This window comes from Pteropus alecto, unplaced genomic scaffold, assembly GCF_000325575.1.
Source record: "Pteropus alecto unplaced genomic scaffold, ASM32557v1 scaffold40, whole genome shotgun sequence".
Lineage (NCBI taxonomy): Eukaryota > Metazoa > Chordata > Mammalia > Chiroptera > Pteropodidae > Pteropus > Pteropus alecto.
Genome location: NW_006431919.1, coordinates 20,219,129 through 20,242,676, shown reverse-complemented (window position 1 = coordinate 20,242,676; position 23,548 = coordinate 20,219,129). Strand labels below are relative to the sequence as shown.

At 55.3% G+C, this 23,548-nt stretch overlaps 1 protein-coding gene across 1 annotated transcript in view; it reads left to right on the top strand.

Annotated features, from left to right (window-relative positions):
- GRID2IP (Grid2 interacting protein) overlaps positions 1 to 14,589 on the top strand; it is a 28,059-nt gene extending 13,470 nt beyond the window's left edge. The window contains 19 exon segments of the mRNA XM_015585173.1: positions 28 to 225; positions 2,784 to 2,853; positions 3,327 to 3,421; positions 3,889 to 4,072; positions 6,546 to 6,700; positions 7,198 to 7,344; positions 7,594 to 7,691; positions 7,834 to 7,951; positions 8,687 to 9,039; positions 9,412 to 9,837; positions 10,219 to 10,306; positions 11,046 to 11,123; positions 11,496 to 11,692; positions 12,017 to 12,172; positions 12,319 to 12,405; positions 13,134 to 13,263; positions 13,351 to 13,469; positions 14,137 to 14,301; positions 14,518 to 14,589. Of these exon segments, the coding sequence (XP_015440659.1) occupies positions 28 to 225; positions 2,784 to 2,853; positions 3,327 to 3,421; positions 3,889 to 4,072; positions 6,546 to 6,700; positions 7,198 to 7,344; positions 7,594 to 7,691; positions 7,834 to 7,951; positions 8,687 to 9,039; positions 9,412 to 9,837; positions 10,219 to 10,306; positions 11,046 to 11,123; positions 11,496 to 11,692; positions 12,017 to 12,172; positions 12,319 to 12,405; positions 13,134 to 13,263; positions 13,351 to 13,469; positions 14,137 to 14,301; positions 14,518 to 14,589 (2,936 nt within the window).
- Positions 14,590 to 23,548: the final 8,959 nt, after the last annotated feature.

Sequence of the window (23,548 nt, the reverse complement as noted above, 5' to 3'; positions counted from 1 at the left end):
AGACGAGGGGGTGCGGGGCGAAAGTAGGCGAGCTTAAGGGGAGCGGACACCGGACTTAACCATCCCCTGCGCTCCCCAGCCCCCTCTCACGAGGGCAGGGCACACCGCTCGCCCCCACCCGCCCATTCTCTCTCCCCAGGACAGTCCGAGTCTACAAGGGCAACAAGAGCTTCGGCTTCACGCTGCGCGGCCACGGGCCTGTCTGGATCGAGTCTGTCCTGCCTGGTGAGGGGCGGGCAGGTTGTCCAGGATGGGGTGAAGGACCCTACTAAGCCGCTACTCAGCACCCTCCCCTCTCCCCGTCCCCAGGTACCGACCTCATGTAGCGAGTGTCCTCTGAGTGTCCCAGAGGAGCAGATCCAAATCATCCATCTGCCCGAGTTGGGGCAAACCCCATTCAAGTTCAGGATCGGCCCTGAGCCAAGTGGACCAAGTTCTCTCTTCAGACCTTGCCTATGTCCACAGGGAGGGCTAGGGTACTTCCAGGACAGGCTGCCAGGGCAGAGCTGGCATCTGCCTAGGCTGCCCACAAACAGCATTGCCTGTGCCGAGTGCCCACTGGGAAATGGGCCCTTGCCAGGTGGGCCAGACCCGGAGAGATGACAGGGCTTCAGGGCCTCTGCCCTTTATCCAGTCCCCAATCCGGACCCCCCTTACCCTCCCCTCCCCTTCTTGCTCCTGGAGTGGTGGCATCTTGAAGAAGGCAGAGCAGGAATTCCTCCTTCCCTCCCTCCAGTGGCTGCAGGTGTGGGAAAAAGTTAATTTCTGTGAGAGGCAGCCCATTTCCGTGTGGGGGGTCTGGGGTGCAAGTAGGGGCAGAAGTGTCTCCTGGTGCTGAACCCAACTCTCTCTCCCTGTAACCGCCCCACAGGGCTGGGCCATCTGCTTTGTTCTGCACCCATCCCCTCCCAGCCCCTGAGCATGATGCTCCTGGTGACACATCCCCATCAGTGCCTCTGCTGAGGCTGAGTCTTTTCTATCCTCTGCGTCTCACGCGCCCAGTGCACGGGTTTGCGAGACGGGCATCTTCTGATCCCCAGAAACGCACCTCCACGTCTTCGCATCACTGTTCCAGCCATCGGATCTTTCTGAGACCTAGTCCCGTTGACTGATGTGTTCTGGGTCTTCTCGAATTTGTGCACCACTAAGTTGTGGACGTGCTGTCATTGGGAAGAGGCCCAAGGCTGCCCTCTGGGGAGCTTCCTCTCCACCCCCATCTCCTCGCCTCTCCCCCTGCGTGTAGCCAGAGATACCTGGCCTAGGGCCATGTTAAAATCCAGGTGTGCTGTTCTCCCCATCCCAGCATCCAGGCTGGTAACCCCATGCCGTCCTTGGTATAGGAAGTCAAATGGATGCTTTGATGGGAGCTTTCACAGAGGAGGAAACTGAAGCCTAGAGAGACTGGCAAATCAAGGACCAGAACCCGAAGTCTCTTGACCCCTGATCCAGTGATCTTTAATCCCCTGCTACAACCCCTCTCACCGCCTCCCCCTGCCCCGGGCTGGCCCAAGCTTCCGGGCAGGCCAGCTTGGATCTGTTATCATCATAATCCCCGCCCCCTTTTCAGTCCCAGGAGAAGGACCTGACCCCATACCCATCTTCTCAGAAGTCCTCCCTGATCCTCCCTTTCCTCTCCTGACCATCCCCACAGCCCGAAGAGAGAACTTACGATCTGAGAACATATTTCGCTTAGGCATTCATCATCCCTCCTCCATACTTCTAAATCTAATTCAGTGACAATTATTAAAAGGGGCAGAAAGTAAAGAAGTCTATACCACGGGAGCGCATTTACCAGCCACCCCTTCCCCAGGTGTTAGGTACTGGTCGTCAGGGCCATCAAGGCAAAGAGGAAGAATTAAATTAGGTGCCCCCATGTGTTTAAAATGTAGGTTTTATTATTATTCAGATATGGTGAGGCCAACAGATCAGGAGATGGTTGCCATTGAAAAGACAGTTTGTTCCTCACGGTTCCCCAGAAGAGCAAGCGCGCCATGCCTCGCAGGGCCACACAGGGAAGCTCCAGGGCAGGTCAGGAGCAGAGGGAGGGGGACAACGCTGACGAGAGCCTTTACTGTGGTTTCTGTGGGAAGGAACAGGCGAGGCAGGGCGAGCAGACTCAGGAGGGGTGGCTGTTTGAATAGGTTCAGTGGGGTCTAGGCACAGGGGCGGACCCTGGTTGTGTGGTGCCTGGCCCTGGGTGATTAGGACAGATGCCTGCGGCTCAGAGTGTGAGAGCCCACAGAGGAGGGGGTGGGGTGTGGCTCAGGATTGATGGGCTTGCATTTCAAAGGCACGCTTGCAGACAGACACTTGCTATCTCGAGGAACTGGCTAGTACCGGGAGGGACAGTCCCTCCAATGTGAGCAAGTCCCCAAGATATCAACACCTAAAATGCATGATTAATACACCGCGTTTTCCAGCCTGAGGGAGAGGACTGCCTCCCTCCAAGCAGACACATTTTCTCCTGGTGACAAAGCCACAGGGGAATCTATGACGAGGACCTGTGGGGGCTGAGGGGCCTGAGCACGGTGTCTGCAGCGGGGTCCTTGCTGGGGCACATGTGCTGGGAAGCACTGTTCTCAAGACCTCCTTTGTCTCCACCTTGCCCCAGCAGCTCAGGCTGACTGGTCCCCGCGCCCCGAGCACGCCCACCCCCAGCTCAGCCCAGAGCAGCCGAGAGCAGAGAGGTGCTGGGTCTAGTGCGGGCACCGCTGGCCTGAATTTGGCTCTCGTCTGCCACCCGTCCCATTTCCCGCCTGTAAACCCTCCCTTCTCACCTCCAGGGAGCCCAGCTGACAATGCGTCCCTCAGGTCCGGCGACCGGATCCTCTTCCTCAACGGACTGGACATGAGGTCAGAGGCTACTGGGGACACCAGAGCTTGGTGGTGAACTGTCCCCCGAGACTGCTGCCTCTTGGGACATCCAGGCATGGTCCTGATCTCCTCTGACCAGTTGGTCCCCAGGGTCTGTCCCTCTTCCTATGGGAACTCTCAGGTCTCTCCTCCCACCCTAGCTAGGACATCAGTCCGTCCAACCAGAAAACACCCCATGGGACACAGACCATCTGTGTCGTCCCCTTCAGGGAAAGCCTGGCTTGGGGCGACATGGGTGCAACCCCTTCTGTGCCCTGAAGTGTCCAGCTGGCGCTGGGCCTGGATCTTCCCCTGCAGAGATTAAAGAGCAGGAGAGGCAGGGCCCTGGCTGGTGGTCCTGGCCCTGCTGTGGACGTGCCGTGTGGCCTCTGCGAGCAGGACAGGGAGGCCCGGCAGGTGGCTGTGAACAGGGCTCATCCTTCAGGCCCTCCTGGGCCATCTCCGCTTGGCAGGAACTGCTCCCACGACAAGGTGGTGTCCATGCTGCAGGGCAGTGGCGCCATGCCCACGCTGGTGGTGGAGGAGGGGCTCGTCCCGTTCGCCAGCGGTGAGACTCCCACTGCCACTTTGGCCTTGTGGCCCACAGAGACCCCGAGGCACGCCCCTCACCCCGATTTCCCCCCAAACTTGCAGCATCCTTCCCCAGGTGGCACTGTAGAGCCCAGTGGGACCACCTCAGGGTCCCGCGTGGCTCTCCATCCATCCCCGCCCCAAGCTGTAGGCAGCAGATGTGCCTCCCACTGCATGGGGCTGGGCTGCGCAGCCCTGCTCAGGAGGTCCCCTAACCACTGAGAGAAACCGACACCTGGCCAGCAGATGTGCCTCCCACTGCATGGGGCTGGGCTGAGCAGCCGCAGCCCTGCTCAGGAGGTCCCCTAACCGCTGAGAGAAACCGACACCTGGCCGGCGTGCGTGTGTGTGTGTGTGTGTGTGTGTGTGCGTGTGTGTGTGCGCACGCGCGTGGAGGGGGGTGGTGCCGGGTCACCTGTGCCTCTCCTGCCTGCGGCCCTGCAGACTCTGATTCCTTGGATTCCCCGAACCCGTCGTCGGCACTCACCTCGCTGCAGTGGGTGGCGGAGATTCTGCCGTCCAGCATCCGCGTGCAGGGGAGGACTTTCAGCCAGCAGCTGGAGCACCTGCTCACGCCTCCCGAGCGCTATGGGGTGTGCCGAGCCCTCGAGAGCTTCTTCCAGCACAGGTGGCCGGGCCAGAGTGGTGGTGGGGACCTCCCCTGGGTGAACCCCAAATCCTGCCCAGACTCACCATCTGGGTCTCCCTGCCTGAGCCTCCTCACCCCCCTTCTCCTGGGGGAGGCTCAAAGAAGGCAGCGGCTGGTACCGGGACCCCAAGGTGGCGACAACTGGGCTGCCCTAGAACAAGCCCTGACTCTGAAACCTCCTAGCCACGTGACCTGGGCAAGTCACGGTCTTCTCTGTACAGTTCCCACCTGCAGCGTTATCGATGGGACCCTCACAATTCCCGGCTGTGGGCACTCGCTATCAGCCAGGCCCTTTGGGGGTTGATTTGATGCCTTTCTTGTCACACCTCAGTGACGGCAGGCTGCATTTGTCACACTCCTCAGTGAACAGGCTCATTGACGTGGTTCGTGCAAAGCCCCTCACCTGTTTGTCTTTTTTTGTTTAAAGTTTTATTGAGATGTAATTCACGTACCATACTATTCAGCCACGTAAATGCACAGTGTACTGGCTTTTACCATATTCGCCAATGCGTACACCTATCACCGCGCTCAATTTTAGAACGTTTTCATCACCTCAAAAAGAAACCCTGCACCCTTTCGCCATCGCCCACTCCCTTCTCTGCCCCTCCCACCTTCAGCGACCACTAATCTCTTTTCTGTTTCTGTTTCCCTGTTCTGGACACTTCATATGAATAGAATCCTTCAATATGTGGGCTTTCGTGTCTGGCTTCTTTTACTTAGCATAATATTTCCAATGTTCCTCCAACTTAGAACATCTATTTCATTCTCTTTTTATGGCCAAGTAAGATTCCATTGTGTGGCTAGAACACATTTTGTTTATCCGTTCAACAGCTGATGGACATTGGGGTACTTCCACCTTTCATTCCCTTCTGGCCTCGCTCCATCTCTGAGTCCCAGGCAGATGAGTTTCATGGGCATCCTTTCGTCTAAAGCTGTTCTCCGAAAGTGGGCATTGCTCCGTATGATGTATTTTTATTTTACATCATCATCGTGCTCTCTATTGCATTCCACGTCTGACTTTTTTTCACTACCTGCTCTGTATTTAGATCTGTCCATGTCTCTCTGTGTCCGTTTCGAACACCATCTACAGCTGCAGCCAAATTCCCAGGGATCACAGCCACTTGTCTTAGCTCTCTTTACCTTGCCAGCGACAGACACTGGGTCACCTCCACTCTCTCCCGTCACAATAACACTGTGATGAACGTCATCGTGCTCACTTCCCTGCGGAGCTGTGTACAATTCATTTGAAATTTATTTCTAAGAGCAGAATTGCTGCATATTAAGGTAGTTGTTTACTTAATTTAACTAGGTCGTGCCAATTGCTTCCTGGGGCAGTTTCACCCACACCAACGGGGTCCCCCAGCCCCACGTCCTTACCAACACCTGGCACTATCCAGCTCTGTATTTTTGCTAGTCTTTTTAGCCATAAAGTGACATCTCGTTACTTTATTTGGGGTTCTTAATTATTATTTTAAACATCTTTTAATATCCTTGTCAACTTTTTCCATTTCCTTCTCTGTAAATGACCTGTTTGGACCCTTCTGTCCATTTTTGTTTTATTGGGCTTTTTGTTCGTGTTGATTTGCAGGAGTTTGTTACTTCCATTTTTACTTCTGTTATATCTAATGTTAATGTGTCCAAGTTATGTTTCTCAGAACAGATATCCTTGATTTTGTATAATCGAATTCAGTGCACATTGGGTCCCATTGCTTTGGCGTAGAAATTTTGTTTAAGAAAACTTCCCCTGCCCCTAGCTCAAAAGATATCCTCCTGCATGACCTTCTATTAATTTTATAATTTTATCTTTCACAGTTTGCTGTTTTATCCACCTAGAGTTCTTGATGTGTGGTGTTATGTGAGGATCCGGTTTTATTTTTTCCACATAATGCAGGGATCAGCAAACTAGTTTTTGAAGGGTTGGAGAGTAAATATTTTAGGCTTTGCAGACCATATGGTCTCCAACTCAGCTGCTGTCGCTTGAAAACAGCCATAGACACTATGTAAACAAATAGATGTGGCCATGTTCCAATAAAACTTTCTTTACAAAAACAGATGGCGACCGTAATTTTGGCCCATGGGCCATCGTTTACTGATCCCTGATACAGTGACTCAGCTTTCCCAATACACTCCATACATTTTTATCTTCACGACAGCTCTAGATATTATTTTCATCCCCATTTTACAGATGAGGAAACTGAGGCACAGAGCAGTTAAGTAACTTGAGAAAGGTCACTTGGCTGGTAAGTGGCAGAGGCAGGATTTGAATCTGGGCGGCCTGCCCCCACAATCCTCCTTCCTGCCCACTTCTCTGTCTTGGCAGTGGAGAGGAGGGAGGGGACAGGGCATGAGCTTGAATTCTGTGGCCTGGAAGTGTCCCCTTCTCCCGTCCCTACCCCACACCCTATGATGAGCCCCTCGGTAATGAGCCTCTTCTTCCTGCATCCTCCCCCAGGAACATCGACACCCTCATCGTCGATGTCTACCCTGTGCTGGACACACCTGCCAAGCAGGTGCTTTGGCAGTTCATCTATCAGCTGCTGACTTATGAGGAGCAGGAGCTCTGCCAGGAGAAAATCGCGTGCTTCCTGGGCTACACGGCCATGACAGGTAAGCGGCCCCTCCCCGTCCCGGCCCACCAGGTGACACCTGTTCTCACCTGTGAGGTGTTACAGCTGACTGGGGTCCCACCACACACAGATGTGCCCACGTGCCATGCACATACTCACCCGATGCACCTGGGGGAGGGTCGAGGGTTTTAGCAAGAAACTCGATGTAGGCTGGGCAGATGGCCTCACACATATGCCTAGACTGGAACTGTTCTTTTTACCCCATAAGTCACTGGGCAGCAGTGACTAGGTGTTGAGACCTTGGATGATGGGGTCATAGGCTCTTGTCGGGAGAAGAGGCCCTGAGGGCTGGGCCGCAGCCACCTCCCCAGCCTCCACTCCCATGATCCTGTTCCCCCGAACCCAGTTTCTCACCCCGGACTTCCGCCTGAGGACTGTCCTGGAGCCTAGCAGGCTGGGCCCGCCGTCCCTGTGTTTAGTGGCTCCTTGTCTGGCTGAGAGGACAAGGACCCATCCCCCCTCTATGCCCCACATCAGAGCCTGAGCCCTCGCTGGACCTGGAGCCGGAGCTGGAGCCAGAGCCAGAGCCGGTGCCCGAGCCCCAGCCCCGGAGCTCCCTGAGGGCCTCCTCCGTGTGCCGCCGCAGCCTCCGGTCCCCGGGTCTGGAGGCCAGCCTGGGCTGTGGTAAGGCCAGGGGCAGAAAGGCTGGAGAGGGCGCGAGGGTGAAACCGGGGCTTGGTGGGATGAGAAGCCCCCAGGAAGGGGCCGAGCGGGGACCCTCCGGGTCTGCAGAGCTGGCAGGTTCTTTCTCCATGGCCCCCGGCTGCAGCTGGGCTGGGGCCTGAGCCTCAGAGCTCAGAAGTGGTCACCAAACCCTCCAGTAGCTGACTCTGCCCTGCCCCTCTCCCCCCCACCCGCCCACATTCCTGGCAGGTCCCAGCGACTGCCCCGAGATGCCTCTTCCTCTGATCCCAGGCGAACGCCAGGCGGGCGATGGCACGTCCCTCCCCGAGACCCCCAATCCCAAGATGGTGAGACCTGTCTGCCCCCCTGGTGGTGTCAGTGGGGGGCTGGGGCCGACCCTGCCCCCCAGACTGCCCAGGCCTGGCCTCCTGTCAAGGCCACGCGGGGGAGGTGAGGGTGGCTGGACTCACCCCACCGCCGCCGGCACAGATGTCAGCCGTCTATGCGGAGCTGGAGTCCCGACTGAGCAGCAGCTTCAAAGGGAAGATGGGGACCACGTCCAGATCCCGTGCCTCCCCGCCAGTGCCCAACCCGGCAGGAACGGCAGGTAGGGGCTCAACCGGCCCAGCTCCTGACGGTGGCGCTGGCCTCTGTCCACTGGCTGGGAGTTACCCCACCTCCAGGCACAATGTGGAGCCTCCTCTTTGCTCCATGGCCATAGAACTAAGTTGCAGGGAACCCCAGCGGCCATCATGGTGTGGGGGGCCATCAAGGTCAGGGTTGTCCTTGTCCTTACGTGTTCCCTCTGATCCTCACCCCTGTTGTGGATCTAGAAAGCAGAGGACTGCCCCAAAAGGGTCTCCAAGTTAGCATGTGGCTATTGGATGAACTATCGAGTGAGTGCCTTGCTCTGTGAATGGCATAGCTGGAAAGATGGCTGCTGACAGGACACAGGTGATGAATTCTCTGCAGTTCAGAAGGCAGGGCCCCTGGGTGGTGCTCCTGTGCGCCAAGGGCCTGCTGGGTATAGGAGGTGACTCATGACCTTGGTCGGGGACCCGGAGAAAGCCCACGGCCCTTGTATTCAGTGGTTCCCAGGTGGGACCCCTGGAGTTCCTTTCAAGATGAGCTGGGGTCTGGCCTGTCCCGGGCCTAAGCAGTCGTCCCGTCTGGACTTCGATCACCATCAAGGAAGAACATGGGGGGATGGGGTCACCCAGTTCTTCCCGTGCTGTGTCGAGAGGACACACAGCCAACCTGCCCCGGCCCCTCCCCTCCAGCCTGCACCTGGAACCCAGGTACTGACTGAAGAGGGGTCCTCATGCACCCTCCCCCACCCCAGGGCCCAGGACCCTGTCCAGCGTCTCATGGCCCAGCGAGAGACTCGTGCCCTCCCCCTGCTACTACCCGCTGTGCTCGGGGGGCCCGGCCTCCCCCAGCAGCTCCGAGTCCCACCCCTACGCCAGCCTGGACAGCAGCAGGGCGCCCTCCCCACAGCCAGACCACGGGCCCATCCACTCCGACAGCCCCCCCAGCCCGGACCTCGCCCGCCAGCCCAGCCGCAAGCTCTTCACCTTCTCCCGGCCTGCGCGGACCCGGGATACTGACCGCTTCCTGGATGCCCTGAGTGAGCAGTTGGGCCCCCGGGTCACCGTCGTGGATGATTTCCTGAGCCCCGAGAATGACTATGAGGAGGTGAGCATGAGGGCGGGTGTGGAAGGCCGGGGAGCAGGTGTGAGAGGGGGTCTGCCAGAGGAACAGTATCCCTGGGGACCTGTCCCAAGCCACTGTTCTCCCTGGCTCGAGCTATCCTACCCCGCCCTTTGACTCAAGCTATGACACCCCTTACCCAAGGCTACCCCCCATACACCCTGTCTCAGGTTCCCCCATTCCTCAGCAGGCCTTCCCACCCGCAGCCTCAGGCTGACCCACCAGACTATCCTGTCCTGTCCCTAGGCTACCCCATCCCCTGCCCCGGACTACCCCACTTTCCTCTGCCTCGCGCCCCGTGCTCCTGCGTCTCTGGGTCCAGCCCGGCGCTCCTCTTGCCTTGTTCTGCCCCCACAGATGAGTTTCCACGACGACCAGGGCAGCTTCGTGACCAATGAGCGGAGCAGCGCCAGCGAGTGCATTAGCAGCAGCGAGGAAGGCAGCTCCCTGACCTACTCCTCCGTCTCCGACCACATCCCCTGCTTGTGGTGCCCATGCCCATTCTGACTCATCCTCAGCTTCTGGCCTTGGCTCCCGGCGATGCCCCAGGCAAACAGCTGTGCTCCCAGTTGACCTTTTCAGATTCCAGTCAGTCTGGTTCTTCCCTTCACACTCACACCCCCAGCCTCAGAATTCAGATCATGACACACGGATGCCTATTGCCAAAGCTCCCCCGTGCTGTCCCGGGGCCTGGGCCACCGCCGCAGTGGGACCAGCCACACGAGCGTCAAGCGCCTGCGATGGGAGCAGGTGGAGAACTCGGAAGGCACCATCTGGGGCCAGGTGGGCGACCTGGGGCCCCACAGCGCCCTGCGCCAGGAGAAAGCGGCCTGGGCAGCAGCACTGAGACCAAGACCTTGGCCACCGTCTAGCCCCTGGCATTTCCCTGATTCCATAGCAGCCCCTTTCCCCCGCCCCTGCGAGCCACTGGCTTCTGGGCGCAGGGTGTCCAAGTGTGGGTCACTGACCACGAGAGGAGCTGGCTCACCACCGATAACTGGGAGGATTTCGCTTCTCCTGCAGACTCCTCAGCCCCCAGGTGTACCTCACCCCCAATGGGGGCTGTCCCTCGGGGAGAGCAGCCCTCAGAGGGTGGGCAGGGTGGGGAGCGGTGTCCAGCTGCCAGCCTTCCTCCTCACTCTGTGCCTTCGCCCTCCCTTGCAGCTCGGCGAAGACTCTGACTATGATAAGCTGAGTGACATGGTGAAATACCTTGACCTGGAGCTTCACTTTGGTACCCAGAAACCTGCTAGTGAGTGGCCTGAGGGCCCTGGGGGACCCCGATACCAGGCTCTATGTGACAGCCCACCTGCTGCTTTCTGTGGCATCCCAGGGCTTGGAGCCCCCCAGGTTTGCACTGACTGCCATCTACTGTGTCCCTGAGTTATTTAACTTCTCAGAGTCTCAGTTTTCCCATCTCAAAACAGAGATAATAATAACAGCTGGCATTTATTGCATGCTTACCAAATGCCATTTCAAAACTAATACTGCGACATTGACAACTTCCCAGTGAGAAAGCACAGAGGGGCTAGGTGATCTGCTCAGTCACACAGCCAGAAGGCGGACATCTACGAGTGTCCCTTCGAGTCCTCCCTCTCACCCCACCCCCTCTGGTATCTCCCTGTGGCTGTTGGGTGGGGCTCCAGGCAGCCAGGGATATTATGTGTGGAAAGTGGTCCTAGGATGGAAGAGAAAGGCCCTTGTCCACCCAGGAAGCCTCTGCCAGGTCAAGAGGTGGCTGGTTCTCCTTACTCGGCCAACTCAGTTCCATGCACCCGAGGGAGAGAGGATGGGAAGAGGAACACGCACCATGCGTGTCGAGCGTGTTAGACTGGGCCCGAGGGTCCATGAGTGAGGACTGTGGACACCGTGAGCTGATTCAGTCAAGGTCACCGTCAGAGGGCGTCTGGGCTGTGGCCACACCCCTTCTTGGCCCTCCGCGGCAGCCTCGGCCTGGCCTTCCCTGATTAAACCATCAGCTTCTCTTCCAGAGCCAGTGCCCGGGCCTGAGCCCTTCAGGAAGAAGGAAGTGGTGGAGATCCTGTCGCACAAGAAGGCCTACAACACCTGTGAGGGGCCGGGGCGTCCCAGGGGATGTAGGGAGCAGGATGCGGCCCCTCCCTCTGGGCCGCAGAGCCGCGGATCCGCCCCATGGATGACAGAGATTCGGTTGTAGGGCTTCCTCCCACCCCCACGCCCCCACACACGCCAGCTGCCCAGCGGGGTGAAGGTCCCCTCCCAGGTCCCACACCCAGCCAGATCCCTCCAGGGTAGGTGCCAGCCTTGGGATCAGCACAGGCCACGCCCCCTCGTTGGCGCCCTAGTTCTGGCCCCGCCTCCAGGCCCCTCCCTAGCCCCTTGGCATCCCCCCAGGCTCCACCCCGTAGCCCAGGTGGATCTCGAGGCCCCGCCCGGGCTCACCTTAGCGGCCCCGCCCGCAGCCATCCTGCTGGCGCACCTGAAGCTGAGCCCGGCGGAGCTGCGGCAGGTGCTCATGAGCATGGAGCCCCGGCGCCTGGAGCCCGCGCACCTGGCGCAGCTGCTGCTCTTCGCGCCCGACGCGGACGAGGAGCTGCGCTACCAGGCGTTCCGCGAGGCGCCCGGCCGCCTCAGCGAGCCGGACCAGTTCGTCCTTCAGGTGCGGCGGCCGTGACCCCCGCCCAGGGTCAGGGGCTGCTGCCCAGCGGCCTCGGCCGCCTGGATCCGGGCTCTCGCTCTGTCCGGAGGCTGCGTCAGTCCCGCTCCACCTGCGCTTCCGAGCTCAAACCTCTGAGTTTCAGTTTCACACCTTTAGTGGGCAGTTCCCCGCCCGCGGTCCAAAGTAGGTGGGATGAGGGTGCCCCTTGGCGGTTGGGCTTATTTTTCCTAAGGGAATATCGGGCTCTCTGACCCCCCACTAGGGCCGGGTGGGACAGTGGGTCCCCTGGCCAGTGGATGAATCCTGGCCCTGCCTTCCTGGCAGATGCTGTCGGTTCCCGAATACAAGACGCGCCTGCGCAGCCTCCACTTCCAGGCCACCCTGCAGGAGAAGACCGAGGAGATCCGGGCCAGCCTGGAGTGCTTGCGCCAGGCCTCCCTCGAGCTCAAGAACAGCCGGAAGCTCGCCAAGATCCTGGAGGTCAGGGTGCACCCCCTCCCCGGTCACTCTATCCGTCCCCCTGCCCCCTGGGGCTTCCGGCCTGGAAGTGCATCCCGATGCAGAGCGGGTGCAGGCCAGGGGCGGAGCAGTGGGGCAAGTACCTGCCTGCCCACCTTCCTTTCCAGTTCGTGTTGGCCATGGGCAACTATCTCAACGATGGACAGCCCAAAACCAACAAGACCACGGGCTTCAAAATCAACTTTCTGACGGAGGTGAGGGGCTCATCAGTAGTAATCGATTAGCTGGCTTTGCCACCGAGGGTGGAGAGGCGGGGCTCAACCAAGCTGTGGCAGAGGGCAGGAGAGAACATCATGGCCAAGGAAGGCCCTTCCCCGAGAGGAAGAGCTGGCTGCCTGTGGACCAGGGTGTGACTGCAGCAAAGGTTGGTGGGTGGCCCCGGGTAGGGTGAGGGTGGAGGGAGGACTCTTCCAAGCCAGTTTGGATTAATGGAGTAGAGGGAGCAGGGAGGGTTGGCTCCAAGAGGAAGAGGAGGGTCCATTTGTAGATAGATACAAGTGGTTAAGGATGCCTGAGACTCAGATGGGCCACAGATGCTTCCAGAAAACCACACGAGGGAAGATCTGTGAATGAGGCTACCCATCCCCCTGGGGTCAGAGCATCTTGGGCTGTATCTACTGATAAAGGCAGAAGAACCTAAGGCCCTCCCCTAGTTGGGGGCTGGGGTCCTGGTTCCTGGGAGGGGGGAGAGGTCGCCAAGATCTGGGCCAAGGAACCTGCGAACCCCTGGGGAGGCCTGTGGCAGCCCTGCAGGTAAGACTGTGGAGTAAGAAATGCTGGCAATCGGTGTCTGAGCTTTGGAGTTGGTGAGTGTTGAGGGCCAGGGTTGAAGCCACAGTCTGAGAGAAGCAGCACGTGGGCCCACGTGGTCAGAAATCTGATGGGGTCCTTGAGGAGGATGTGTGTTGGGGGTCACTTGCAGCTGAACTCCACCAAGACCGTGGATGGGAAGTCCACCTTCCTGCACGTCCTCGCCAGATCGCTGAGCCAGCACTTCCCTGAGCTCCTGGGCTGCGCTCAGGACCTGCCCACTGTGCCCCTGGCTGCCAAAGGTAGGCTGGGTGGATGGGTGCGGAGGCAGAGGCGCTGCTGTCCTCGCTGGGAGCGTGGCCCGTGAGGCTCTGTCCCCTTCTCTACAGTGAACCAACGGGCCCTGACCAGTGACCTGGCTGACCTCCATGGCACCATCAGTGAGATTCAGGCCGCCTGCCAGAGCATGGTCCCCTCCAGTGAGGACAAGTTTGCCGTGGTCATGACGGTACCCTCCGAGCAGCCTGTCCCAGAGCTGGAGTGGCCCCTGGGGGTGGGGGTGTCAGAGAGCACCAGCTGTGTCCCCAGCGGAGTGTCTACAGAGGCTGCTGTGGGTCTCGGGGTGCTGGAAGAGGGTCCACCGGGCTCATTTAGGTCCAAGTGCCAAGTCCATGTGTAACAGCGGAGCTCTCTGACTGCTCTGAAGCCACTGCCTCGCCCCATCTGTCCTCATGGGTGGAAGAGCCCAGACTTAAGTCACGAGCCACAAGGAGAGGCCTGTCAGGCCCTGGCAGCAGAGGCAGTCAGGAGAGGGGACATTCTCACTGAGCTCAGACAGTGATAAAGGCCGTAGAAAAAGAGAGACCAAGGCCTGGAGAGTGACGAGGGCTGCTCCAAGTGCATAGCCGGGGGAGACGGGGTGGTGGCATCTGAGCAGAGCCAGGAGAGAAGAGGGACTTGTTCTGCAGACGGGAGCAAGGGAAAGGCCTGAAGCTGGACTGGCTGGTTTCAGGATGAGCTCGTGGGCAGTGGACAGAGGGACTGGGGCCTCCGAACCGGGCGTGGTTCCCAGCTTGGCACAAGGTCTGGGGCAGACGGGAGCGGAGCGGCTAGGCTGTTGTCTGGGGCCCAGGGACACCAGCAGGTCGGTAGTTTCCTTAACAGAGGCCCATCAGTCGTTCCTGGAGACAGCCCAGCCGGTGCTGCGGGCACTGGACGGGCTGCAGCGCGAGGCCATGGAGGAGCTGGGCAAGGCGCTGGCTTTCTTTGGAGAGGATTCCAAAGCCACCACCTCCGAGGCCTTCTTCGGCATCTTTGCAGAGTTCATGAGCAAGTTTGAGGTAAGCCACGTGGAGAGGCCCCTCAGGAGAGGTCAGAGGTTAAATGAGGGGGACCCTCCCCAAAGCCCAGAAAAGGGCCCCCACACAACCCACCCGACCCGGCTGGTGCTGGCGGGTCTGTGCCTTGGCTCTGGCCTGGGGAGATGAGGCAGGACTGGTGTTGGGGGGCTCCCGGGACACTGACCAAGCCCTCTCCACGTGCTCCTCCCTCCCCAGCGAGCGCTCAGCGACCTGCAGGCCGGGGAGGGCATGCGCAGCTCGGGGATGGTGTCGCCCCTGGCCTGGTGACCGTGGCAGCTCCGCGCCCCCTGCAACCAGAGCACAGAGAAATGCTGCTGGCTGCGCCCCCACCGGTAGCTTGGACTGCCCTGAGCTTTGGGCTGCGTGTGTCCCTCGCACGCCTAGGACCTCAGGCTGCCGCGTCTGCTGCGCCCGCGTCACCAGCTACCTCAGCCATCCCGAAGGTGCGGGACTCTGCTGGGCCCCCCTCTCCAGGCTGAGCCCTGGCTCTGAGCGCTGGGGGCACCAGGCAGGAGCCAGCGCATCCACTCCCCAAGAAGGTGAACTATGGCTACCCGTGGGCACTGGTGTGTTCGCCCCAGGAGGACTGTCCGCTGGGCCTGTCTGTGCCCACACTCCACTGGCTTCCTGCGTCTTGCCCCTGCCTACACAATGCCATGTAACAAACTGTCCTAAAACCAGTTGCTTAAAATGGCAGCCACTTACTGTTGATGAGTCTGTGGGTCACCAGGGCAGTTTGATCCGAGCTGGGCTCAGTGGACCCACTCCCGAATCTGCAGTCATCTGTGAGTCAGCTGCAGCTTCACGTTATAACTACGCAGGGCTCTCTCCTGTGAGGCCTTGGGCACAACAGCTGGTGACTTCATGTGGCCTCTCATCTTCCAGCTTATTGAGCCAGGTTCATTCACAGGATAGAGGCAGGGGCCTAAGAGAACCAGCAAAGGCACAGAAGACCCCTTGGGGCCTAAGCTCAGAACTGGCACACTACCCCTTCCACCACAGCCTATCGGCAAAGCAAGTGACAAAGCCAGCCCAGGACACGGGGAAAAAGAAATAGGCTCCACTCTTGATGAGAGATGCTGTATGTCACATTGCAGAAGATGTGAATTCGGGGGCAGGTGGAGAATTTTTGCGATCGATCTACCACACGCCCCCTCGGCCAGGTCCCCTGGTATAAATCCTCAGTGCCCGTGGTCCTGCCTGGACCCAGCACACCTCTGTTACCCATCTCCATGTGTCCGCCAGGTAGCATGCTTCTCTTACATAGTCACCCATGGGTGACCTGGGTCCTCACCAGATACACTCGGTCCAGTGGGCAGCAGGGATCTATGCCTGCCTAGCACCCAGTCTCCCTCCTGCTGGGAAAGCTCCCCGTTTTTCTTTTGAGAGGTTATCCCTCCCCTACTTCCAGGCCTTGGAGCAGTGCTGATTGGCTAAGGATGGTCTCATGACTCCGGCTGGGTGGCTCAGGGTCAATTCAAGACTCAGAACTGTTTGGAAAGGGAGGCTTCCTTTCTTCCAGATGAATTGCCGGGTAAATGGAGGGTGGGAGCCTGGAGGGAGCTGCCAGGACCACCTCCTGGAGCGCACCTGCCTGGGTGTAAAGGCAATGCAGGAGAGCAGAAGAGAGATCACGCCATGCATCTCTGTCCCTGGATCCAACCGAGCCTGTAGCAGGTGTCTGGACTTGTCAGTTTCCAAGCTAACAAACTCCCCCTCCATTTGTAAATTTGTAAAAAAAAAAAAAAAAAGCCAAAAATTTGCTTTGGCTTAGGCTGGTTTGAATGAGTTTCTGTCACTGGCAACACCAAGAGGTTGACTAATAATACACCCATCAACAGATGGCGGTGGATGTTCGGTCTCTGAACATTCTCGGCGAACTGTCTTCATTCATGAACACACCCGCCAATACCTTTTGACTGCCCACTGTGTGCCAGGCGTCATGCTGCGTGCGAGCACGACTCAGCCTCTCTGAGTTTGGTTCCCTAGGGTTGTTCCCTCATGGCCGTTCTACAGTTGAGTCAGTACGAAGCCCTACCTGTGAGCCAGTATTTGCGCCATAACCCCCACCAACTCCTCGCGACAATGACGAGGTGTGAACACAAGCATTTCTGCCCCAGGAATTCATCTCTCAATAATACCACCAAAATAGCATCGTCTCATTACACACTGCTTTTTCTAGTAACGTCGAGCAATGGTCACTGGGTAGTGTGCTCAGCGTTTGGACACGTTTCATTTCACCTCACCACGCCCCTTTGTTATCTCCCTTTTACAAATAAAAATTCTGAAACTCGGGAGAGTTATGCAACTTGCTGGCTGGAAGACGTGGGTCTGTCTAAATCCGAAGCCCATCCTCTGAGTGGAAACATCTTCTTTGTTTTGCTCGATATATTTTTTCCGTTTTTTAAATTTTAATATCAATGGACCATAGATGCCGGTGACTTGTACATCAAGCCCTCACCTCTTTTCTTACCACCTCTTGATCCTCCTTGCATTAGCTAGCTAAGACTCCCATAACAAGAGGCTGAGTGGCTTAAAAGACAGGAATCTATTTTCTCACCGTTCTGAAAGCCGGAAGTCCGAGATCGAGCTATCGGCAGGCTTGGTTTTTCCTTCGCGGTTTGCAGATGGCCACCTCCTCACTGTGCCCTCACATGACCTTTTCCCTGTGTGTGCATCCTTGGATCTGTTCCTCTTCTTATAAGGACACCAGTCCTGTTGGATTAGGGTCCCACCCATATGATCTCACTTAACCTTAATGATCACCTCAAAGATCCTCTCTCCAAATGTAGCCACATCCTGAAGTACTGAGGGTTTGGACTCCAACGTATGAACTTGTGGACGGGACGCAGTTCAACCCGTAACACTCTCTTATCAGGTGCCAAGGATATAGCAGGCCTAGTTCCAAGGAGGCCTCACAGATCTCTGGACTGAGCTGATGCTTCTGAGAGGAAGGATTCCATCAAGCAGGATTTTCCCACCTTCTCCATCTGCAAACCTCTCTGCACCCACACTCATCCTCATCCCATGACGTCCGGCCTTGCCCTCGCCTCCGGTTCAGAGCGAATTCTCTGTCCGTGCTATCTTCCTGCCACCCCCACCCCCCAAGCTCCCAGGCCTCCCCATGCACCAGTGACCACAACTCACTCCTCACTGTGTAAACATCCTTCCCACTGCAGCCCCCCGGAAGGACAGTCTAGATGCCAGTGGCTGGTGCCCTGTCGCTCCCCACCCTCCCCTTAGAGCCAAATCTCTTTGTCTACACTGGCTGCCTCTGCGTCCAAACCATCCGCTCACCTCTCGGCACATGGCAGTCTGGATTTCACTCCGATCGTCTCCCTGAACCTGCTCTCACCCCTACAAGGAGCTACAGGGAGGGCCGCTTGGGCTTGTCTTACTTGACCTTTATTAGAGCAACACTCAGCACTGTTTACCCTCCCTTGGCAAATTCTCACACACCCGGGCTTCGGCTAGCAGGTGTCTTCTCGCTGATAACCCCGTCATCGACTTCATTTCCCATTGGCCCAGCTGCTTCTAGCCTTTGCACACAGCAAGGTTTCAATTGCCCGGGAAACCAAAGCAAAATGACATCAAGGTACGGGGCTACCCAGTTGCTCAAGAAAATGCCTCCTTTCTATAAATCAGTTTGGCCACCTGTATCCTAACCTTTAAAACCAGGGTTGCAAAGTAAAGTTTACAGAGGCCAGACAAGCAATGCAAACATGATGGGGGTGGGGTGGGGGTGGGCGGTAAGGAAACAATGACACAAGGACAAGAATGACGAGTTACTGACAGGCAGGGACAAGGGAGAGACAAGGAGGAAGGCTGGCCACCGGGGAGCTGGAGCATGGACGCCTGTCTACGGGGGGAAGCCCTGACCCCCTCTCGCTGTGGACCCCTATGTGGGAAGGCCCGCCTTGTGATGCCTGATCTTCACGCTTTCTCAAAGAAAATCAGAAACCCAGATTTTTATTTAAAATGTCCCGATGAAATTTTGGCAATCAACTCAAACTTTAAAAAAGATGATCAATTATGAGGCAAAGAAAACATTTCTATGAGCCAGATGGAGCTCAGCTGTGAGTCTGCAACCCCTGAAATAAAACATCTGTGCCATTCCACGCATTCATACTACCCTGGGGTGTAAGGGGTGGACCCGCTAAAAAGGGACTGGATTTGTTTTATATGCTATTAAGGGAGCTACACTAGGGGCAAGTTGGCAGTTCTGAATCCTGGTTGGAAAGATGCAGATTACCTCATTCCTTTGTTTTAGGAAATTTGCCCCGAAGGGGCGTTTAGTCACAGGAAGGCAGGACCCACACAATGTTCTGGGGGAAAACTGTGAAACCAAATGCTATTCCACAGACCAAGGGGTTCAGGGTCTGTTTAGTTGTGCGGATGAACTACATCTTTATCCTGATAGTGCCTTGAAAGGTAAGGACAGTATTTTCTCTAAAGAGAGTTTGACTGGATTCCCAATGTTGCCAGCAGTGAATAAATAGAGTGTGAGCTCTTGTACCATGTGGGGTTAGTGTGGGGGTTTCCACAGAAGGAACTAGATGTCCCTATTGTCAGCATCCAGGGGCAGGAAAGACTGTAGGGTGCAGAATGAGAAAGCCCTCTGGGGCGGAGGTGGGGACACCCCAGCAGGGGGAGGTGAGCTGGGTCTTGCCCCGTGAGAACGGTGGGGAGAGAGGCCCAGACCTGGGATGAGAGCACCCACATGGAGGCACTGTATCTTCCGCTGAGCTTGGTGCAGACACCACAACGTGGCCTTAGCTGTGTTTGCAGGACTTGTTCAGGGGATACAAACAGCTGGGGCAGAAGTGGTGGCTCTGAGCGTCGAAACCAGCCAAAGTGTCAGCCGCCACCAAAACAAATCTGCAGCACATGACCACATTGCCCAGGGACCATCCACCCCTCCACCACCCCGAAACTCCTCAAGGAAGGGACCCCCAGGAGAAATACCAGACTAGGAAATTCGCCCCACAGAAACGGTCAGAAGTGCAAACAGTCATCGAGACACATGGATATCCCTTGTGGAGTTAGTCCAAAGCAACCGGGATGTCCAGGAATCGGGGATCAGCGAAATAAGTGATGCAGCTGTCACTCGTAGGAATGAACACAGCGACCAGAATGTTGAAGAATTGTTAAGGTCATGGGAGATGCTTCTGACGTAATAAGTGAAAAGTAAAGAATACACAATCAGAGATTCCAGGTCCGCTGTGGCTACTCTCTAGACAGAAGTTATGGAAACTTGGTGGAAGCTTCTCTTGGGCCAGAGAAGCAGAGAACTGGCCTGCAGAGAAAGAGCGAGGTACACGCCACGTCCTCTGTACTGCCATTTCTGAGTGTCTGTTGTCAGCCGTCAAATCTACTTCATGAGAAAATCATCCTCAGAATTCCAGGGGTCTTCAAGTAATTATTAATTTAATCCTGACTGGTGAAGAAATCGGCAGAAAGTCGTTCTCTACAAATAATTTCATATTATTCGAAACTACGTGTGTGTATTGAGGAATATACAGTCCCATTACTGAAATGCACGGGTATATGCTGTATGTAAATATTGATATAATTTGGCAACATTTCACTACACAAATCAATTTGTTTGGCAATGCCTGCCAATGAGTGGCACATCTGAAGCAACCGGATGTCCAAAAACTAGAGATCAGTGAAATAAGTTATACTTGCCTCTGAGCGGTCCAGGATTAAAAGTGGTCTCAGATATTTCCACCTACCAGGTGGTAGAAGTCTTTGAAATATATAACACTTGCAAAAACCACATTACTTAGTTACCCAAAACTGCAGGTCCCCAAAAGAAATGTCGGTAGCAGGAATAGCGAGCCATTTCTTACTTGCTCGAGAAATTCATCCCAAATCCTTGATTAGCCTTTCCTTATGCTAAGTACCAAGTGATATTTCTGAAAAATGCGGTATAAATGGACAATAATAACGCTGATTCAGGAGCTGAACTCCTGAGTCATAAGGTGTCACAGGTATAGAAGACATTTTTATTAGGTCAGTTTCTTCTCATGTTCGGTGGAAAAACCCATCCTGGGGGAGAGTCAGGCCTGTGGTCTCTGGACACAAGAGTTTCTGCCTAACTAAAGGCTGGGTGCTGAGTTCTTGTGTTATTTCTGGAGCTCCCAACATTTCCAACACTGCAGAATTCTGATCCTCACACCATTCTGAATTGTCATTTCTTGCTCCACGTCCCTTCCCCCTCGGATCATTTTCATTCTACTTCAATTAAGTTTTTCACCTTAGAATTTTTTGGAGGAAGAATCCGTTGGTAGGAAATTCTTTTAGTTTTTGCAGCTGAAAATGTCTTATCACCCATGTTCTTTCTGTCTTTGAAATCTCTTAAGCCGATCGCCTGGGGTGCACATCAGTCTGGGCATGCTTATTTGGCAATAAAACTGTTTCATTCTTTTCTACATTTGGAGCAGAGGTTTTACTGGGTTTGTAGGAGATTTTATTTTGAATGATATGTCCCCCGACACTTACTGTTAAGGCATCAGCTGAGGTCGCATTGATCTAAGGCTCGATGGGGCCTGGAATACTGCTTTCCAAGATGATTCGCTCACATGGGTGTTGACAGAGTCTCCAGTTCCCTGTTGGCTGGTCACAAGAAGACTCAGTTTCTTATCGTGTGACCGGCTTGAGTGTCCTCAGGGCCTGCAGCTGGCTTCCCTCACAGTGAGTGATCTGAGACAGATAGAGGAGGAAGCAAGAAAACCTTTTATGACCTAGTCTTGGAGGTGACATGACATCACCTCTGCCATATTCTATTGGTTAGAAGAGAGTCACTAAGTCCAGGCTACATTCAAGGGGAGGAGATTAAGCTCCCTTCTTAAGGGAAGTGTCAAGTAATCTGTGTACATATTTCAAAACCACCAAAACCATGAAATACAAAAAGTACCAACAAGTTGGTTAATTAGTGTCACTGATTCAAAAAGCATCACATGCTAGTCCCTGGGCAAGGAAACTAGCAATGCCTTGAAATCTTGCAGCTTTTATGTGAAATAACTTGATTGGGGTTTTCCCAGATGTGACAACAGTCCTATCAAATCATTTTTTTTCAATCAGTCATGCTGGAGAAAAGAACATTTTTCTATTCTCTCTAGGAAATATTTCAAAAATCATTGTCAGAGTTGGGATGGGTGAAATGGGTGAAGGTGGTCGAAAGGTACAAACTTCCGGTTATAAAATGTAAGTCTTGAGACGTAAAGTTCAGCATGGTGACTGTAGTTAATACTACACTGTATATTCGAAAGTTGCTGAGTGAGGAAATCTTAAAAGTCATCATCGCAAGAAAAAAATTGTACCTGTGTGGTGATGAATGTTAACTAGACTTATCATGGTGATCGTTTCTTAATATATACAAATATTGAATCACTTGGCACCCCTGAAACTAATATAATTACAGTTCAATAAAAATATAAAAAATAATTAGTGTCTGCACTATTAAAGTTGTTAACCCCAACACACACACACACACACACACACACACACACACACACACACACAGCATTATCATGTGAACAGGTGCCCAAAGAGTGTGCAGTGAAAAAAAATGCAGGAAAAGAGTATTACAGATGTGCGCAAGATCATTAGTTAGCACAGGTATTATGTTATTTTCTGGCTTCTGCGCTGTTTGTGGTATCTATCTGTCAGCAGGGCTGGCTTCATGGGTGAGCGACCAGTTTCACAGGGACAGAGGGCCCCACACTCAAGGTTTTATGCTCCGCAGTCACTGTCTTACAGTTCTTAATAATTGTATCTTTGAATTTGTGTTTTGCATGCGAGGTCCATTGAGACAATAGAGTACGCAACAGGGGCGTGGCTCCTGCGTGGTTCCAGTTCTGCTGCCTCCTTACCTTCTCACCATGGGTTCTTGGCTGTCTGCTCTCCGTGCCCCTGGCAGCCTGGCTTCCTCCTCTCTGCTCCTACCCAGTGCCTGCTGCCGCTTTCCCCTTCGGTGGGTGCCCGGGTGCAGGTGTGGAGTGGGTCCAGTGGTGTTAGAGTGGGTCTGGTTGAGCCTATGTGCCCTGCGGCCTCTCTGGGCAGGTCATGGCAGTGGCCAGCCCATTCTTTGGTGATCAGCTTGGCAGGGGCAAGCCCGCCGCCCATCTCTGATCCACACTAGGTACCTAGTGTGTCCTGGCACCTTTGAGGGTTGCCCTCTGCCATGTTTTGAAGTGGTGGTACATGGGAAGGAGAGATGCCTGGTTGGACCTCCCTGCCCTAGCAAGGTCAGCTGGAGGGAGAGGGAACCAGCAGCCATCAGGAGCACCTGCACACTCCATCTAAGTCCAAGGCGGACCCTGGCTCACTGGAACAGTAGCACTGGCCCATCCAGTATCCCCATGTCCAATGGTGTGCTCCCCTAGGCTGCACTGAGCCAGGGGGAACGGCCCCCCTCTTCCTCCTTCCAACCGTCCTTCCTACGTTCCTGGGTTTGGCCTGCGTTCATCTCTCTGCCCAGCTCCAAAGCACCCTCCATGGACAAGCCATTAAATACGAATTGTGTGCTTTTAGAGATTCTGCATCCATGGTGAATGCTCTGATATTTGCCTTCAAAACTGACATTGACCAATATAAACACAAACAGTAAAATTCATGATCATAATTAAAATTTTTTTCTTTACTTAGAATGACATTAAACAGCAAACAGGAAACACCCGAAGTGGAGAGAGACCGCAAAAGACAGAAAGAAGTTTTATATTTTAGTACTTTTAACAGAATTTCCCCGCCCCCCCTCCGCTTTTGAACCGGGGGCCCTATGTTTTCATTTTGCACTGGGCCTCGCAAATTATGCGTAGGATCCTGTTAGCTTCATTCCGTTAGTGATGTCCTGTGATTTATTTTCTCATCCTACAGAACTGTTCACTTTTCTAGCTAATTTTGCACCCTTTCTCTAAGAGACCCCCAGAATAAAATCTTGAGACCTCCGCATAAGCCACATCCTCCCTGACATCTCCAAGATCGACCTTATCTTGAGCGATGCCATCTGGACTTAATTTATATTTTTCTCTTACACTTTTTCATACAGTAAAGCAGCTCTTAAGATTGGTGGGAGGAAAAAAATCGCTCGCAAGCGAGTGCCGTTTCAAAAACTAAAGGAAATCGACGAGAAACCGGAAACCCAAGCAAAGGGAAGTCGGCTGAGGGGTCCGGGTACTCGGGAGCCGAGCCAGGGAGCCGCGGAGCCCGCTCTCCGCGCGGG